This window comes from Suricata suricatta, chromosome 1 (genome assembly GCF_006229205.1).
Source record: "Suricata suricatta isolate VVHF042 chromosome 1, meerkat_22Aug2017_6uvM2_HiC, whole genome shotgun sequence".
NCBI classification, from domain to species: domain Eukaryota; kingdom Metazoa; phylum Chordata; class Mammalia; order Carnivora; family Herpestidae; genus Suricata; species Suricata suricatta.
The window spans coordinates 59,536,797-59,558,084 of NC_043700.1; the positions used below are offsets into that span (position 1 = coordinate 59,536,797).

At 38.6% G+C, this 21,288-nt stretch overlaps 1 protein-coding gene across 2 annotated transcripts in view; it reads right to left on the reverse strand.

Annotated features, from left to right (window-relative positions):
• The window catches only part of KLHL2 (kelch like family member 2), a 97,373-nt gene that overhangs the window by 36,185 nt on the left and 39,900 nt on the right, over positions 1-21,288 (reverse strand). For both annotated transcript variants that reach the window (XM_029939187.1, XM_029939178.1), the window contains exon 4: positions 11,426-11,588. In XM_029939187.1, coding sequence (XP_029795047.1) covers positions 11,426-11,588 — 163 coding nt within the window. The remainder of the gene's footprint in view (positions 1-11,425; positions 11,589-21,288) is intronic.

Here is a 21,288-nt window from a genome sequence, read left to right on the forward strand (position 1 = left end):
TCCCACAGCTCCCATAAAGGCACTTTGTTCATGGATAGATACAGAATACTTGTTGTTAGGGGTGGTGGGGCAAAAACAAGGAATGTCTTATGCCACTATGATAAAAAAAAAATGTTGGAGCGCCTGGGTGGCTCAGTCGGTTAAGCCTCCGGCTTCGGCTCAGGTCAGATCTCACGGTTCGTGGGTTCGAGCCCTGCATCGGGCTCTGTGCTGACAGCTAGCTCAGAGCCTGGAGCCTGTTTCAGATTCTGTATCTCCCTCTCTCTCTGACCCTCCCCCGCTCGCACTGTCTCTCTCTCTCTCTCAAAAAAATAAATAAAAAGCATTAAAAATTTTTTTTAATGTTTTAGGGGTGTCTGGATGGCTCACTTGATTAAATACCCAACTCTTGATTTGGACTCAGAGCATGATCTCACAGTGTGTGGGTTCAAGCCCTGTATCACTCTCTGCACTGACAGTGTAGAGCCTGGTTGAGATTCTCTCTTTCTCTCCCCTTCCCCTGCTTCTGCTTTCTCTCTCTTTCAAAATAAACTTTAAAAAATGTTTTTAATCATATGAAAATATTAATGGTAAAACATTTTTAAACAAAGAAAAAACTAACAAAATATTCCCTAACTAGGCCCAAATAGTTTCCTTTCCCAAAAAGAAAGAAAAGCATTGCTACAGATAATCAATGTATTTTACGATCTTGACTTCAGTGAACAAATGCTGTCCTAAGTAGGAGAAAAACAATGGCTTACTCATCCTGGGCCACTGCCCCACTTTGCTGGCCTTTATACCAAACTTCTTTAGGGCAGATCTTAATAATGAAACCTCTGTATTTTGATTCACACTCACATCTTTATCTGTTGTAACACAGTCTTTGGCCCACCCTTCTCCTGAATTTGTTCTTTGGAAGTCCTTTTCTTGAGATTAAAACTTTTAAGCCCCTGCACAGTGTTTAACCCTAAGGTCACTCTCTCCCAGTTTGGATTCTATCAATACCTTTTTCAAGAAACATCTTAAATTTTTTTAATGTTTTGTTTATTTTTGAGAGAGAGCGAGACAGCATGAGCAGGGGACGGTCAGCGAGAGAGGGGAGACACAGAATCCCAAGACAGGCTTTAGGCTCTGAGCTAGCTTTCAGCACAGAGCCCAATGCGGGGCTCAAACCCATGAATTGTGAGATGATGACCTGAGCCGAAGTTGGACGCTTAACCAACTGAGCCAAGCCTGAACTCACAACCCCAAAATCAAGAGTCACATACTCTACCAACTAACCCAGCTAGGCGCCCCTCTAATCTTTCTGATCACTCCGTATGTCTCCTTCAGCTCCCTAAAACCGGGCACTACTTATGGTTGTGACTGCCCTAATCCCTCTTTTCAACTTCTGCTTCTTCTCCTTTAAGTATCCCCTCCACATTTGTGTGTCCTAGTTATCTTTAACTAGCACTCCAGTATGGTTGCTCCCGAATCCAACCTTTCTCCCAAAACTCAAAGATTTGAATTTCCAGCTATCTGTTAGTCTCCATATGATCTGGCTAAGCATAATGGCTCTTCTAAACAGACACATCCACCCCAGCTGTGTACCCAGCAATATACACAAGCAGTCCTCTAAAACCCTCACTTTATTCACCACGTTAGGCCACTTACCATGGCCTCTTTGAGCTGTACTGTTTTAATTTCTCATCATTGTGCATTCTTCTACCCCTTGGTTGTATTCTTGGCAAGGATTTTCTGGCTAGGTCTGATTATCTCCTCAAAATAAATCAAGGTCTTCCACTAGCCTGCTGTCTTTGCTTATTGGTAATAAACTTCCCCAGTGGGAGAACTTCTAAAATTGATAGTGCATTTCACTGCTCATTCTCCCGCAAGCAATCAAGACGAAGACCCACCTACAGTTCAAACTGGGTCAGTCCTTTCCTCCAGACACCTGCTTGCCCTCCTGTGCTCCTTTTGTCTCTTACTGGTTCTTTTCTCCACACTGATCCCAAGGCTAAATGAAATCTCAGCTGATTCCTCACTCCCTTTTCTCTCTTTTTTTATTGTGGTAAAACATATAACATGAAATTTAGCATCGTAACCATGTTTAAGTACACAGTTCAGTAGTTTTAAGTATACTCAAGATTGTTGTGAAAGAGATCTCCAAAACTTTCTCATCTTGCAAATATGCAGCTCTACACCCATTAAAGGCCTCTTTTCCCCTTCTACATCCCTTCCTCTCTTTAAACTTGAAAATAAATTGTTTCACAAATCCTGTTGATTCTTTCTCTGTAATGCCATAGAAAATCATAAGATTCGGTGGGATAAGGGATCTGAAAAATCCCCAAACACAACTTATTATGTCAGGGTAATGTCTAAAATTTTCATATTCAGTGGATATCCGGTATAGTTTACAGACATCAACACACATCAAGGTGATCATACCATTCTTGAACACTTACTGTAAGTGGAAGTTCTGGTTTATGTTCCACTAAAATCTTTCTCCCTCTGATTCTGTAGCACTGATGCTAACTCTGCCCACCACAGAATGAGATTACTCTCTTGCTCATGAAATTCCTTCAGACTTTTACAGAGCATTATACTCCCAAATTTTTCTCCCAAGGTCTATAAACTCATAAGTCTTTCAAAGAATACTTGTATAATATCACGTGGGGTCTTCAGTCTCTCTCAAAATATGTGACCTGAAAATGAACTCAACTTCACAGATACAGTCTGACCCAGGAAGAACAGAATGAGATAATCACCTTACGTCTTTCTAGACACAGGTTATAGTACTGTTACTGCATACACTATCAACTAAAACCCTCACATCTTTGGATTGGTTTGGCTAATAGAAGCCTAATACTTCTCATAAACCCAGAATAAGAAATTTTTTCTTATCATTGAATGAATTCTTACTCAGCTTGCTGTGCCTCAGCAGGGTAAAGTACTAATTAACAGCAACTGCAAACTGGAAATATGCACACACTAAAATGCACCCACAAAATATTTATGTAGAATGTAATGCTAAAGTGCAGATCATATTAGAGTTTAGTGTGTTTCCTCTACTCACATCCAGGGTTAGTGTCCACATCCCCAATCTTGCTTCAGTCACTTCCTCTCTATCTTCACTATCATGGTTCTCTCTTGCCAACCTCAACTATGGTTTCCAATCTTTTCACTCACATGATAACAGACTACACTCGTTTAACAGCACAGAGCTTTCATTGTGACTTCAGTAACTTGCCCTTACTAGTGTACCACTGCTGCTGAGTAAAGCCAACCTAGTTATATTGGCATTCAATAATCAGTTCCTTTTCTCTGAACAAATCCAACAATTGTAGTAGGGCACAGTTCCCAGTAGTATAGACTATACTATGAATATGCAATATACATTAAACACATATATTGTACATACAGGATACACAGGTGTATTATTTCTTATTGATAAGGATTCTCTTCACTCTCTAGGACAGCCACACTTTGCTGCCTGCTTCCCTTCAGCAAGTAAAATAAGATTATCAAGAAAAGACTACCCTATGATCCAGCAATTGCACTATTAGGTATTTATCCGTAGGAGACAAAAATACAGTTTTGAAGGGATATATGCACCCCGATGTTTATAGCAGCATTATCAACAATAACCAAATTATACAGAGAGCCCAAATATCCATCAACTGATAAATGGATAAAGATGTGCTGGGACACCTGGGTGGCTCAGTCAGTTAAGCATCCAAAACTTGACTTCAGCTCAGGTCATGATCTTATAGTTTCATGAGTTCAAGCCCCACTTGGGGCTCAGTGCTCATAGTACAGGCCTTCTTGGGATTCCTCCTTTCTTTCTGTCCCTCCCCTGCTTGCATTCTCTCTGTCTCTCAAAAATAAATAAACTTAAAAAAATTAAAAAAAAGATATGGTGCATATACACAATGGAATATTACTCAGCCATGAAAAAATGAAATCTTGCCATTTGCAACCACGTGGATGGAGCCAGAATGTGTTAACGCTAAGTGAAATACATCAATCAGAGAAAGACAAATACACATTTTCAGTCACATACAGAATTTAAGAAATAAAACAGATGAACATAAGGGAAGGGGAAGGGAAGAGAAGAGAGGGCAACAAACCACAAGAGACTCTTAATGACAGAGAACAAACTGAGGGTTGACGGAGGGAGCTGGGAGATGGGCCAGGTGGGTACTAGGGAGAGCACTTGCTATGATGAGCACTAGGCGTTGTATGTAAGTGATGCATCACTGACTTCTACTCCTGAAACCGGCATTGCACTGTATGTTAACTAAAATTTAAATTAAAAAAATTCTGAAAACAAAGACAACCCATAGGATTTGTTACACCAGGTTTATTGGGCTCATTAGCTCAGATCTCTCATCGCAAATTAAGTCCAATGAAATTGATAATAAAAGTCCAAAGTTTTTCTTGTTTAATTTTGTACCCAGCGATAAGCTACGAAGTACCCTTTAACTTTGATTTCTCAATACCAAACACCTTCTTGATCAAAATTAAGCCATAAAGAATTCCTATAATTTCTCTACATTCCATCTGGTGCAGAATTCCATCTGAGAAGTGAGGGTAAGTGAATGGATAACAGCAGTGTTTTAACCCACAAACAGCTCATCCCTGAGAGACCAAGTGTTTTTGGGAAAATAAAAGTCTCTCTGGTCTTCATCTTCCTAATTAATAAAACAAAAGTTAATCTTAGCAGATAACTGCTGAGGTTCCTACAAGTGCTGATGCTCTGTGATTCTTTCATTATGAATACGATTTAGTCTCTAGGAAAAAAATTACAAATAAATATATCCAGCAGCTCCATTAACACAAATAGCTTTGGTGAAATCTAAAAACAGCTAACTCATCTCCATGAGAAAAACTATCAATAAAGCAGAACAGAAGAGATTGCATGTAGTTTACTAGGACACAAATGAGGACCATAATGAATGTAAAAATACAGAAATGATTAATTCTTGTAAGAAGCATCAATTAAGTCGGTATGAATTCATCAAGGAGTGATATACATCAAATGTTTTCACAGTTCTCCAAAGGAAGAATCTTCCATATTAGTAAATTAACATTGCAATAGACCCTCAAATAATCAGCACCTATTCTTTAGTATGCATATCATACAGTCAAGGCTAGTAATACTATTATTAAAACCACTCTCTTGGGTACCAGGGTAGGTTAAGCATCAGACTCCAGCTCAGGTCATGATTTCATGGTTTGGTTGGGGAGTTTGAGTCCTGCATTGGGCTTTGTGCTAACAGCTAGCTCAGAGCATGGAGCCTGATTTAGATTCTGTGTCTCCCTCTCTCTCTGCCCCTCCCCTGCTTGCACTGTCTCTCTCTCTCTCTCTCTCAAAATTAAACATTAAAAAGAAACACTCTCTCAACACAAGTTTCAAAGGTGCGGACTTCAAAATCATGGGCTTATTTTGACAGATGTTTACCCCAAGCACAGACTCCTAGCCTAAATTATACAAGAGTGCACAAATGATTGAAGCAAATTGATTGCAAAGAAAAAAAAAAATGTTACGGCAACTACTTTCATAAGAGAATAGACATAATGTGGACACAGTGAATCTCAGTGTAAGTGGAGTATTACCGGCCTGTAAACTCCTTGTAAGCAAGGGTTACATCGCACTGAGCTTATCACTCCCAGCAGTCTGGGTGCAGTTAGGCACATAAAGAGGGTAGCTCTGAAATGACCATTGAGTCTAGGCTGAACAGCCAAGAGATTACTAGGGTACTGGCATCAGAGAGCACAAATTTACAAATAAATACAAGAACATGAAAAGGCAGGAATATAGTCAGCACAAAGGCTGAGACCTTGGCATTACAAATACCATGAAGGATCAACATGCCCCAGAATGGTGTTTTAAGGTGGCAGGTAGGTTTATGGGGGAAAGATGGCAGTCACAAGCAACTATGAAGAAGGAGTCTCAAGGAAGTCAACAATACAGACTCTGAAATTGCTGATGCCAGGAGAAAAGAAATAGAGAAAGAAGAGACAACCTACATGTCAAAGAGAGAAACAGACATAGAGGCCCGGAGAGAAACCAGGCTGTAGAGAGAAGGCAGTAGGCTGACAGCCAATCAGTGCAGGACCGAGGACGGTGACTGGGACAGCACAACGGTCTGAAGCCCTACGCCTTTCTCCACCTTCCGACTCCATTCCAGTCGGGGGAGTGGTCCCCTAAAAACGTTTACCCCCAGCACACAGGTTTGGGGGGGAAGCAAAGCTTTGTTTGTTGATTTTTACCTGTTACCTTTTATGATTTATTTATAATTGCATCCAAGTTAGTCAGCATATGGTGCGACAATGATGTCAGGAGTAGATTCCTTAAGCCCCTTACCCATTTAGACCACCCCCCCAAAACCCTTCCAGAAACCCTCTGCTTGTTCTCCATATTTAAGGGTCTCTTACATTTTGTCCCCTTCACTGTTTTTATATTATTTTTGCTTCCCTTCTCTTACACTCATCTGTTTTGTATCTCAATTAAAGTCCTCGTATGAGTGAAGTCATGCTATTTGTCTTTCTCTAATTTCACTCAGCATAATACCCTCCACTTTCATCCACATAGTTGCAAATGGCAAGATTTCATTCTTTTTAATTGCTGAGAAATACTCCATTGTGTGTGTGTATATATATATATACACACACACACACACACCACATCTTCTTGATTCATTCATCTGTCAATGGACATTTGGGCTCTTTCCATACTTTGGCTATTGTTGATAATACTGCTATAAACATTGGGTTGTGTATGTCTGGGAAGCAAAATTTTATTTAAGACAAAGGGAGAAGGGACATACATGAAAGCAGGGGGGCCTATGAAAAATTTTGACCATCATACAAGCATACTGGAAAGTCTAAGTGAAGGGCAGCCCAGGCCCTGGATATAAAGAGATAACATTAAAAGCAAGAGGAGAATGAGAAATAAACTGAAAAACATGGCAGTGACTGGAGAAGTCTTCTTTGGAGGTTGTCCTGATACTGAAGAATGAGGAGTGGTCACCAATCCCAGAATTTCAGCTGGAGCACTGGCTTGAAAACAACACTGCAAATTCCCCCAGAGATCACTTAGAACTAACAGTAGGGCACCTGCATGGCTCAGTTGGTTAAGTGTCTGACTTCGGCTCAGGTCATAATCTCACAGTTTGTCGGTTTGAGCCCTGCGTCAGGTTCTGTGCTGAATGCTTGCTCAGAGCCTGGAGCCTGCTTCGGATTCTGTGTCTCCTTCCTTCTCTGCCCCTCCCCCACTCACCCTCTGTCTCTCTCTGTGTCTCAAAAATAAATAAATGTCAAAAAAAAAAAAAGAACAGTAAGTAACATCTCAAATTATTCATGTAGGGAGTGGTGAGATGAAGGAATGACCAAGAACCTAAAACTATTGGTTCCCTTAAATCTGTTTGAAATTCTTTTAATTCTCCAACTGGCAACTTTTATTTATCAACATAGAAGGTTAAATGAAATTCATATTTCAAGTTAAAATCTAACTTCTGAAACAGTCTGGGCCTATTAAAATAAATCAAAACCAGTAAGTTCGGTTTTTATCTCCTCTATATTTTTGCCCTGAAGAAAATGCTAAAGTATTTGTGATTTGGGACATGGTTAAAATATGGATGCCGCTCAAAACACGCAGGAAGTAAAAGCATCCACAAACCAGCATTATCCAAACAACTCTATACACCTTGCAATTAAGTGTGAAAATTTTCTTTCTTTTTAGGTTTGAAGCAAACATAATATCATATAGCTTTTAGCTAAGAAAATAATCACTCAAGAGCACAACAAAGGCTGATTACAGTCTAGAACACCATGCCTCAACATGCAGATCCCTTCCCTGTCTGGTCTGGCTGCCCTCAGTTGTCCAGGACTTGAAGAACGTATCACTACATGCCCTGGTGAAGCGGTGTAGGCCCGTGTGACAGGCTGTGACTGCCAGGATCATTCCAGACCTTCTATCCTGCCTACTTGGTTTCTCACATTTTTACTTTCTTTAAAAATGTGATATGAAAAAATAACAAGTTCATAGAAGAGATTTCCATGGAACACCTTAATTCTTTAATTACACCTGTACAATTTAATTTAATTATAATAAACACCAGCGAGCTCTTTATTAATCTGGGAGAGAAAGGAAAAAAGCAGATCTTATGTCCAGAATCTCTGGTGAGTTTTCAAAGGACAGGAGTGCTCCGGTCTCAAGCCGCAGGCATACTCTGGGTCAGAAAATACCCTGAGGTTGCTTGCCCTGAAGGTAAGTAAGCCTTCTTTCCTTACCTATCCTTTCTTTCGGCCAGCTCCCCTCTCTACTCCCTTCTTCTTTCCTTGCATACAAGATGCCTGTATGAACCCTTCTATTATTGCTCTGTATTCCTTCCTTCCTTTCTTTCTTGCCTAGAAGGCTTGTCACAGGCCCTACCTAGTCCACTATCTAGGACAGAAAAATGAAAAAATAAGGTATTAACTTTCTCAGTTGCCACTGTCTCCCTCTACCCTGCTAGATCTCTTCACCTGCTGGATGGTTTGAACCTGAAAGTAACTGAGGAATTTGGGCAGATTTTCTCGATGCATAAAGTGCTTGAACTGTACAAAGAAAGAAGGAAAGGACTGAAAAACAATTATTTGTTCACAACAGAAAAAATGACAGTTACCTTCCTGCATGGACTCCTGACTTCCCCACCTCCGATTTGCTTAAGATATAAACAACATTCAGATATTTTCACTAGGAAGAACAACTGTTTTTTTGGTATGCTACTGAATTACATATTTTAGAAAGCTTGTTATTAATATACCAAAGTATATGAAAATAGTTTTATTATATGAAGTTGGTCACTGAAATTTTTTTAAAATTATAAGAGTGAATTACATAGATAAATGACAAATGGCTTCAAATAATACAAGAGGATGCAAAAATTCATCAAGATGTAGACTTACCATTTGTATTCTTCTATATATACATTAGATTTCATTAAAAATAATCACATAAAAATAGTAACAGAAGAGGAAGAGAGTTATTAACAGAGGGATATATAGTTTAATAAGATTTTCCATGAATTTACAACACTTAAAGTTCAATGATGAATACTTTTATTTTTATATGTGTCACAGTTTTTCATAATAAAAGATGCTATAAAATGTTACTTATAAACTCAAGAAAATATAAGATTCAAATGCATGGTATAGAAACAGTATATCCTTTAAGACTAGACTTTGATTTAAAATATAGTACATTAAAAGTTAAGAATTGGGGTGCTTGGGTGGCTCAGTCAGTTGAGCATCTGACTTGATTTCAGCACAGGTCATGAGCCTCATGTCGAGCTCCACACTGAGCATGGAGCCTACTTTGGATTCTCTCTCTCTCTCTCTCTCTCTCTCTCTCTCTCTCTCTCTCTGTGTGTGTGTTCCTATCCCTGCTTATGTGCTCTCTCTCTCTCTCTAAAATATTAATTAATTAAGGGGTGCCTGGCTTGCTCAGTTGGTAGAGTTTGCAACTGTTGATCTCAGAGTTATGAGTTCAAGCCCCACACTGGGCATGGAGTCTAACTTAAAAAATGATTTTTCTTCATAATTTTGCTGAAAATGACAATAACTCTCCATGAAAATGTCTCTGCAAAATTATGAAGGACTCTACAAACTATGATAGAGAGATGTTGAAATTCTGCTAGAGAACTGTTCATATTTTGTACTATATGACAATAAATTTAAGATTTTAAATACGAGAAAGAAATAATTACATCTAATAAAAATCTCCTAACTATACAGTACATGAATTGGTTCTGATAAGAGCCAAACTAAGAGTTCCAGTATATCATGTGACTTGTGTGTGGACACCTTTTGCATAAATCCTGCTTTACTCGTTCTGTCCCCAGCCCCTCTCCCTACCTCTTCAAAGTCAGTAATGTGTATCATGAGACAATGAGCTGCCGAACAGCGATTATTTCCTGCAGAAAAAAATCATCCAAAAATATACAAGCCTCCTTCACTCTCCCAATATAAATCACTTATAACAGGCACATTATGTCTACAGTTAATGGATCCTACAGATTTAGAAGGCAAATCTTCTATTTAGCTGAAGAACAGCTGAAGAACACTGGAACACATCACTGAATCCAAATTTGTCTTTGGTTTTTCTTAAAATGCCTCATCCCACTCAAAGGATTACATGAATATCATTACCTATGATAGGCATTTCCCAACTTACAGAAGGGTTATGTGCTAAAAGTTCATCTCTAAAGAAGCTTTCTGAAATTCAGATCACATTTTCCCATGGAAAGAATTTTATAAAGGGTAGTCAGGTCAGTCAGGCCACCCTAAGAAATCTATAAAGTTCAAATTTACTGGACCTTTTATGCTTCTCTGCAGCACTGTGGTTTGTTTGTTGTTGTTTTTCCCAACTAGCCACCTTACCATTATTTCTTTGAAAAAATGCAACAGGGATTGTAGGAATACTCTTCTCCAAAGCTCTGTTCTTGCACATGCATACACACGCACGCACACACACAAACACACACACACACACACAAACCTTGCCCAGGTCCATGTGCCACAATGTCTGTTACCCATCAGAGCAAGCAGAGTGGAACAGTTTAGACAAGGGGCTCTTGCATTTGAGGGCTGAAGGAAGTCAGGGTTCTACTCTTATTGGGTCTCACAAATACAGGACAGAGATGGTGGGTTATAACTTCGATCAGGCTTATCTTCTCAAACATGTTTATATAAAAACTTAGAAACTTCCTAATAATAACTTTTAATATGTATTTTTTAAATGCTTATAAACTCAGAGCAAAATCAATCAGAGGTGACTTTTGTGTACTTTAGCTGCATCCAAAACTGTAACAAGAAACTCTCCTCCTAGACGGGAGAGATGGGATCGGAGGGTCCCACACAGAAACCGAAGCGATGGCTTCCTAGACCATAGCAAGGGGCTGCCCTCTGCCACAGGCGGAAGGTGCCAGCAGGAGAAGGTCCTGAAAACTACGTCCAAGAGAAAGCCGCCTGTATCTCAGATCTACCTTTCCACTCTGCCCCAAGGCAACCAGATTTTAACACCTCGAAAACGTTTAAACTACCAAGTTGTTCTCCTGGGTGCAAGAAAAAGCTATAAGAAGTCACAGAAATAGAATGACTTAATTTCATATGCAAATATTTTCTCATATGCCTGTTCGTTTGACAGTTTGAAAGAAAAAAGATGTAGGGACTCAATACTTGCATGAAACTGCTATTCAATTCTTTAGGCCCAATACCAATTTATAGAGCTTTTTTTAAGGTCAGAATTTGATAAGTATGTTTTAATTATGCAGTAATACATTGTAAGACTTTAAATGTACTTTTATAAGGTTCAGATCCAGAAACATAACTTTCTAGAAATCATTATAGAAAATTCTCAGATGTCAAGAGTTCCAGATTCCTCCCTGTCTCAAACTCAGCTGGGGCCTACTCTACTTGCCTGCATAGGTGTTGGCTTTGTTCAGGAGGTCTGTGCACGCATGCATATCAGCAAAAGCCCGAATTCCTAAGCAGTTGACAGGGTGAAGCTGAGATTCCAAAAATTCACAGCAAGTCTTCTTCACATCCTGTAACTGTAACAGCCCAGCTGCTGGGAGAAGTACCTGCAACATCCAAGGAAGCAGTTAGGCAGGTGGATGAAAGAATAGTCACTACTTACCACTCCTATATGGGGCAAAACAGGTGCAGCCAAAACTTACTACCTGCATCCAGACCCAAATGCTCCATAGAAAAGGAATGTAACAACCATCGGCCAAAACGGTGATGCTCTACATTCCCCATAATTTCTACAGTATCTTTCAGAGGTCTCTTGTTGGTCATCAGGATAGAAGAGAGAGCAGATCATATTAGATTAATGGTTCTTTTTATAAGCATAAACCAAACGTACCTCTGAATTTTAAAAATATAAATTATTAGGATGCTGGGGGGTACTATGGTTCAGTGTAAAGGTTTTTTTCCCCGTAATTCAAGCACTCATGAGCTTCAGTGATTTGTGGGGAAGGCATGAGCCCAAAGTAATACCATCACAACAAAGCGTCATTTTGTCCCCCACTGTCTGAAGAGCACAACAAACTGCTTTCCTTAAGAGACAGAACAGTTTTAAATTCAACGGTCTCTGTACAGGCAGTTTCTCTCAAATGTAATATATGTGCTAAAAAGGAAAACACAAAAGGGGCTGCCCTCTGCCACAGGCGTAATATTAACTTTTTGATTTGTATTTTTATTTGTATAACTCCAAGAAATTTTGTATTAATTATAGGTTTTTCTACGGGATTTAACCAGTATCTTCACTATAAATACTATATTCAATACCACAACTACTTTTCAAACAGATCAATAATGGAAACATTTTTTCTTGTGACTTAGTGCAAAGCTATGTTAAGTACCACATCTGAAAGTCAAATTAAGTGGGAAAACATCATAAAAAACGAAGTTCTTGAACATCTGCTGCTCTTTTACAAAAGGCAAAAGAAAAAATAAGCCTCAACTATTAGAACAATGGTCAATTTTAGAAAAGATCACATTAGCATAAAAAAATAAATAAAACCTAAGTTCCGTTAGGAATTGACTCTCATATATGCCAAGCTGTAACCCAAAGAGAGAAAGAGAAAAAAAACAATAGTTCAGGAAATATTTAATAATTTTCTTGTATCTATGTAATAAGTCCTAAATGTGGAAAAGAAAGATATGTTCGTGTCTTTCCATTACAGAAACTACTCTATTTTTTTTAAAGGAACCACACTTTTAACTTTCAAATCTAAAGGTTGCATGTGTGTTCACCCACATGCATACAGTCAAATGGTCATGAATTAAAGACTTAAGAGACTAACTTTATGTTTTAGTGCAATTGTACTAATTTTCTCTAAAAATAATACAAACAGTATCTTGTGAGCTTTTCCCTCTGAATTTAAGAAAAATAAAGTGTAATTGTACTAGTTTTCTCTAAAAATAAAACAAACAGTATCTTGTAAGCTTTTCCCTCTGAATTTAAGAAAAATAAAGTGCAATGCTGTTTATAGTCAAATCTTTTGTGTAATATGTATAGTGTGTTTCATTATGTTATGAGAACAATCTCTATGGAAACCTTTAGTTGTTGATAATTTGCAAATTGGAGGTTTTTCTACACTTGTATAATTGTGCTCTGAAGCAACGTAAAATACATTCCAAGATGCTTAACAGCACTGGCATTTAATTCAGCAAATACATACAGTTAAGAAAGTGGTCTTCAGTGTAAGATTCAATCTCTGTGAAATTTGCATTAGTAATGATCACCCATCTAATCAGCATTTTCCCAGATACAATATGGTGAGGTAGAGTAGTATTCAAATTGCTTGGTAATAAAGAAAGACACAAGCTTTGGGGGAACAACATGGCTGAGCAGAAACAGGCTCACTCATGCACTGGTGGTAGGAGTGTATATTGGCTCAACATTCTTGAAAAACAGTTTGCCCATTTCAATCAAAATAACAATACACAGGTGTGCCTGGATGGTTCAGTCAGCTGAGTGGCTGACTTTTGATTTCTGCTCAGGTCATGATCCCAGAGTCGTGGGTTCAAGCCCCTCACTGGGCTTCACACAGAGTATGGAACCTTCTTAAGATTCTCTCTCTCTCTTCTCCCTCTCTCTCCCCCTCCCCTGTTTGCAGGGTCTCTCTCTCTCTCTCAAATAATTTTTAAAAAAAATACAAATGCATATATCCTCCAACCCAACAATTTAACCTATAGATACACTAACAAATGCACAAAATCTCACAGGCACAAGACATTCATTGGAGCACTTGCACTACTGTGGGTAATAGCAAAAGTTAGGGAAAAGCCTAAATGTCCATTGTAAGGAAACCAATTAAACAATATCATCCATTCAATGGAATACTCTGCAGTCATTCAAAAGAATGAGGAAACTATATGAATGGGACAGTTTCTAAAGTACTTTCATCAGTGAAAAAACTTACTGATTGATTCATACTATTCTAAAATATATACATACTCCCTCATTCATATACACATCCATCTAAAAAATCAGCTAAAGCAAGCTTTAAAATTTTTTATTTTACTTCCTTACTTTCAGCGTCATCACTACCAAGCCCAGATCTGCCTCATCAGGAGACTGAAATTAATAAAATTGTGGAATTTATACACCAGGAATAGAAAAGTTATTCCAATTGTGAACCATGTAGCTAGAAATTCACGTATAATTTTATATCTTAAATGACAATGATGAGTCAAGTGGTTCCATGTTTGGCAAACAATATATATTAAATACACCTTAAAGGTTAGTCAAATGTATAAAAAAGCTTACTCACAATTTCATTGTCAGTAAATCCTTTCAAATTGCCTCAGTTTCACAATATAATTTTACTAGGACTAAATTTCAATAGCTCCTAATTATTAATTATGTCCAGCTTCAAAAACAATGAGTAATTGGCCTGGGCTTATTATGATGACCCACGGTCACTCATGATGAAAACAGGGACGCCACCAGGCCACACCAACTTTAAGTCTTAGACAGCCAGCAAAAACAAAACAAAACAAAAAGTTTTCCTAATTCCAGATGAACCACATCTCAAAATCGGAACCACTTGGTTGGCAGCCTGTGAGCTGGATGCCTCAGGATCAAATCAAATCTTCTATTTTGTCTGATAAAGAAACCAAATCGTAGAAGCCAGAAGACTTGACCAAGCCATACAGGTGCTCAGTGGAAAGCTAAGAGTATAATCAAATTTACCAACTCCTTCGTCCTTCTACTACCTTGAGCCCTATCTATAGGTGCAGCAAGAGTACTAAAGACAACAATCATTTCAACAACACACTCTTGCAATTGCTTCCATTTACTCAGTAATTACCACATCAGGCATTGTGCTAAGCACCTGGCAGGCAATATTTCATTGTCCCCATTTTACACAAGGGAATACAGAAGGTTGGACAAGTTGGGAAACTTGACCAAAGTCACACACTTGGTATGGAAAAGGTCAAGTCTGCTGTGAAAGAAGTACTTAACCAAAGCGAGGTACAATGCTTTTAGATGGCACACAGATAAACATTCTCATGTTAGGCCTATGATTTTAAAGTTACCAATTATTTATTTCAATAATATAAATTCCATCTTAAGAACCTTTATTTAGGCAAGAATTGAGTCAATGTAGGGAAGAACATTTAGCATTTAATAGTGTCAGCAATATAGAATATAGCAAAATCATGAAAGTGCACACAAATTACTAAACTTTAGAAAACTCTGAATTGAGAGATCACATTAATCTTTCAATATCTAATAGCATTCTGATCCCTATGGTTTTTATGTACCACTGAAAAGGAAGGATGTGCCTTAATCTGGGGCTATCACAGTCCCATGACATATTTTCTAAGAGTGGATAAACTCCACTATTAGTAACAAATGTGGGAAACACCGAGCAATGTAAAGAAGTGGTTTCTTAATTTTCTATTTAGGTCACAAAAATATCTTGGGCATTGTAATTAAGAGGTCTGAAAACAAAGTTATGCCTTTAAAACTAATTTTTCTGAGCTCCCTAGAGCAAAGGTGCAGTTGAGTTGTGCTGCTTCTTATATGAAATAGAATTATGTTGACACAATAAACCTCCAGCCACATAGTTTTATGACCCAATGGAATTTTCCACTTGCTCCATTTTCCATACACCAGTATTAACCCTGAGATTGATGAAAATCACCCTATGGCACTCTAGAGTCTAAAGTATATTCCAAAACATCAAAGAAAAGGCAATTATATTTGCTATATAATACAAATGTTAATGGTATATTCTAAGAATCAAAAACTGATTAATTCCCATATAGTACATATACTGAAAGGAGGGCCATACTCCAAAAGCTGAAATATTTCTCTCCCTTATGTTGAGCCCTAAAAAAAAATACAAAGTTGGCAGCACGTCTTGAGGCCCAGACTTTCCCTCTCCTTCTGGTAGCCTCCTCCCTTGTTTCCCGTTTATTTCTAATCTATCAACCCGGAGCCTCTCCACTTGGACCCTGGTGTTTTCATCATGATTTCTCAGTCCCCTTCAAGTCACTACTAACAGCATCACAACATTTCACCTGCGTCGTAACATTCACCAATGTCAGAAATGATTTTATATATCTACTCCCACATCTACTGTCTCTTTCCCTGTAAAACAATATAAGCTCTGGAACAGTGGGGTCACATCTGTTTTACTACAAGAATATCTACATATATAATAAATGAATCAACCTGAATGTAAATTAATGTGTTACTCTCATGGGTATTTGTATTTTAAGAGAGATACAAATTTGGATGTCCTTTAACCCAGAAAGGCAAACTCTATTTCTAAACTGTGTCTATATGGGACACCTATGTCCTACTGCAAATCCTCTTAGCCTCAACTCTTGGTCAAGCCACCACTGCTGCAACCAGGTCCAAGTAGACTTGGATCACATTTGTGAAAATGTAACTTAACCGTGCCTCACCCCACCTCGTACCATAGCTCTCTGCCTTCCTAGCCAGGGAACGCACTGGCAACGCACACCAGCACTACCAGAAGCACAGGGAAAATAACGCTTATGGGCCCACCCTGACCTATGGAGAATGGTCTAAAGAAAGATGATGGCTAAGTGCTTCCCCTCTTTATTCCCAAGTAGATACTTCCGAGACACATTTCATAAGCCTCCTCAGAAGGTCCTGATAAGAACAAACATCTTACATTTAGCTGTGACCAGATCTATCCCACACTTTGAAATGGTTTTTCCTCCTTTCCAATTCAAATTTCCTGTTCATTCACAGTTGCTCTCTTGGATCACTTTCCAAATAAACTAATTGCACAAAAGCTTGCTTTCAGGGGCATCTCAGGCCATTACATTGCACATGCAATAAACTGTAAATGTGAATATAGTTAGTTATAAGAATATGAACTATAGTGCTGTTTGTAATATTAAAAATTAAAAAGAACTCAAATGTCCAATAACAAGAGATACGTGAAATACATTCTGTGCAATCAGTAAAATTGACTATTTTGTAAATATTAGAGGAGATACAACAGATACGTATCTAATGACCTGGAAAAATATCCCTAATACATTTAGTATGTAAAGATAATTTCTAAACAAAACATACAACACAATCCCCTTCTCTGTAAACAGACATACACAACAACACAGACAACACTAGAGGAATATACCTCAATTGTTAACAGGGATTAATCTGGTTAGTGGTAGTATCAAGACTTTCTATTTACTTCTTTTTATTTGCATTTCCTAATTTTTCAATAATGAATATGCACCATTTACACAGTCACATAGTATTTAAAAGAAAGTCGGGGAGAAGCAAGCAAAAGACTGCCTTTCTGGATCTCTAGAACTCCAGAGAATACAGCGATGGTAAAGGGAGCTATTTATTCAATAATTATCACCCACCGCTTGCCAGACATTGCCTCAGTTTGACCTGAATTGTGAGTATCAGGAGTCTCAAAGGCCTATGATCATCAAACTAGTGTTTTGTAGGCTCTACACATTACTCTTCTTGTTCATGTGAATAGCACTGTCTCCAAGTGCTAGAAAAAACATGACCAGCTGATTAAAAAAAACTTAAAGTTTCACTATAGTAAATAGGAAAAATTTATTTTCACCTAGATATGATTTCCAAAATGTGGAGACAATAAAAGCCTAAACATTTTACACTGTGGAGACATGTTCTGCAATGAACAAAAGAAGCTGGGGGGAAGCTACCGCTGATTAGAGAAGACACGTAGAGCCCTAGACACGGAAGACACCCAAGACAAACAATTAGCATCCGTGTGACACGCTTACACCAGCTGCACATTTTAAAGTAAGATGCTTTCATCCACTTCACTTTGTTTGACAAGCCAAATTATACAGAAGATGTTTCGCATAGACAAGTACACTCCTTCTGCTTGGTTATTAGGATCTGCAATTTATTTTCAGCTCGGGCATTTACTCCATAGGGGGAAATAATTTATGTAGTAAGTCTTTTAAATCCTGAGCCATTAGCGGTGTGTTTATTAGAAGAGACTACCAAGGGGTCTGACTGCTCCATAGACAAGATTTCCAGATGTCTATGAAAGCATGCAAATATGAAAGCTCAGTCACTGTTAACTTTGCAGTAAGTGTGCTGCTAAAAAAGCAGGTTTTTTATTAATTTCCCAGCCATTTTATATTCACATCAGAAGCACCTGTTTGTTTCCAGAGCAAGGGCTTTGTGTGCCAGGAATGACCTGAAAACAAACAAGGAAACAGCTGTTCAAAGGGCACGTGGAAAGGGAAGAAATTATCCCTAAATATAAATAAAAGCCTTAAAGAAGCTGTATGTTGCTGGACCAAAAAAGTCTCATTATGAAATAAAACCTGTAACTTCCATTAGCATACATCTTCTCTAATATGACATGTCGTATCTCACAAGTTTACTTTTTCAATTGGCTGATTACTACTCGTTTAGTCGTAGAAACAGTATTAAAAGTTATAAATCACAATACCAATGGATATAATATTATTACGTAACTACTGTGAACTTATGGGGCACTGGATGCAGGAAAGAAGGAGAAAGAAAGTTTCCTTCCTCTTTCTAGGGTACAGGTCTCACTGGGGGAAGAATTTCGAAATAGGCAGTGTTTACCTTGTCATCCTGCCACCGCATTCACACTTGTACAACTCAAAGCCCTAACCTCGGCCATCAGGAGTCAGCCTGTGCTCAGTGCACCCAGCTATGATCTCCACACAGATTTGCCTTTCCTGCTGCTAAGTGTTTCATCCTGTAAATATACTGACCTCACCTCCCTCCTCCCAACATCCCCCACCCCAAGCTCCATCGCTTGGGATAGCTACTGCCAGCAGGGTCAAAATGAAAGCTGTCTTATTATTAATTCATACTAAGTGTTAATAACGCATCACCTTCTAGGACAAATCCCTTCCAGGGATATTTAAAGTTTTAAGAGAGGCTAACTCTTATTAAGCAGAATATATCTGTAATTGAGGTCATTTTCAATATAAAAAGTGAAGCAAAAAGGCAAAAGTGGTATGGACAGAGGAAATACGAGGGCAATGTAGCTTTCCCACAGGCTGAAAAATCACCTGTCTTATACTACCCTTTTAACAACTGCTTTTTCCACTCTTTTTAACCTAAAATTTCCCTAAAATTTCTAACTTATCTAACAGTGGCTCAAATGTATAACAAAGGCAGCACCAACCTTATAGAGTTGTTGAAAAAAATTAAATAAGTTGGCCTACCTTTCAACACAGTGCCTGGGACATGGCAGAATAGCACAGTAACTACAACTCAAGGCACTGCTTCTTGGATTGAAGCCAACAAGAGAATGCCAGGATTTCCTTTCTCCCTCACAAGATGATGTTCTATGCCAGACCATTTACAATAAGCATAAGGTTGCTTTCTTTATTGAGCAAATATTCCCAAAGTATAAGATATAATCCAGGATACTTTGGAAAAGAACAAACACAGCATATGAACATGGGAAACACACGGGCACCTGAGAGGCACAGTTGGACGTCTCAGGTCATGATCTTGCAGTTCATTAGTTCAAGCCACACATTGGGCTCGCTGCTGTCAGCACAGAGCCCATTTTGGATCCTCTGTCCTCCTCTCTTTGCCCCTCCCCTGCTTGTGCTCTCCCCAAGATAAATATTAAAAAAGAAAATGGGAAATATATTTGGTACCCCACCAGTTATTAAATATATATAAATTAAAATAATGAGACCGCATTTTAGAACTATTGATACTTTTAACAACATATATTCAGGACAAGGTATAATAAGCCTTGGTTCCAATCACATTTTTGCCTCGCTATCAACTAGTCAACTCTCTTAGAAAGGAAATAGGCAAGGGGCGCCTGAGTGGCTCAAGTCAGTTGAGTGTTCGACTTCGGCTCAGGCCATGATCTCATGGCTTGTGGGTTCGAGCCCCACACTGGGCTCTGTGTTAACAGCTCAGAGCCTAGAGCCTGCTTCTGATTCTGTCTCTGTCTCTCTCTCTCTCTCTCTGCCCCTCTCCCACTTGCACACCATCTCCCTCTCTCTAAAATATAAATAAACATTTAAAACTTTTTTTTAAGAAAGGAAATAGGAAATATCCATCAAGAGCTACCAAAAAATAAAGAAGTTTAAAGCCTTTGATGCTGGAAGTATGTCCCTGAAAAATCTATCCTGAGAAAATAGTTCAACAACTGGAATAGCCTAAATCCATAAATTTTACTTTAGCTTTACTTATAAGAGTTCCTGGGGAAAAACCAGAAACAACCATAGATTTAACAATATGGCAACAATTAAGTGAATTATGCTAAACCACATGATGAAACATTTTAATCAATGACAATGAAGACTAATTATGGTTTAAAAAAAACTAATATTTCTAAAATATTTGCAATAACATACAGTATTATAAAATTAGATGGACACACAGCTCTAACCGATTCTCATATTAGAAAAACTTAATAGACATCAAGTTCCTTTGATCTCAAGGAACTTGATTAGTAAAACAATGTTGACAGGGAAAAAACAAACGACAGAACATTTCCACATGATTTCTTTTTTCTAACACATAATGGACATAAGAAGAGTAAGTGGTACACTGGTCTTGCTACAAACAGATTGGCTCCCTGCCCTCGCATCTGTCAGTTCTATAGCTCACAGCACTGGATCTGGATCTAATCCTGTCTCGAATCAGAGAGAACATCTGGGCTCTAACTAATAAGTAGAAAACCTAGTCAACTTCATGTCAATGTTCATGTGATATTGGGTACTTTGATGCTTTGTTTCCTGGACAAAGTTCCAGCCCACCTTCCTCTAACCAGGACCCTCTCCTAGTGGGCATCAGAAATGTGGCCCTACTTTACTGTGCATGGAGCAGTTCACCCAGAGGCTGAAATCCTGCCCCTGGTTCCCAGCCCAGAAAATGTAGAGTGTTTGTTCCCAGGCTCCCATCTCCTCTTGTTCTGGACCTCCTGCCTGGCTCAGCTTCTATTCATCAAACATGCCTATCCTATAGGCAGTCCCTCATTATTCACCTAACAAATACTTACTGAGCATGTAGTCTAGGGTCCAATCACTAGTCTAGGTTCTAGGGAAATGGCAGTGAACAGAACGTACAAATACAGCAGTCATTACAGAGCTTGGATTCTAATAGGTAGTGCTTCCCTTTAGTAAGGGCAGGTGTAATTTCCATCATCTCAGCACTCCTGCCCTTCAAAGTGGTCTTTGGATCTCAAAGTCTAAAGTCTAGGGGCATGTGGGTGGTTCAGTCGGTTAAGCATCTGACTCACGTTTTTGGCTCAGGTCGTGCTCTCACAGTTCATCAGT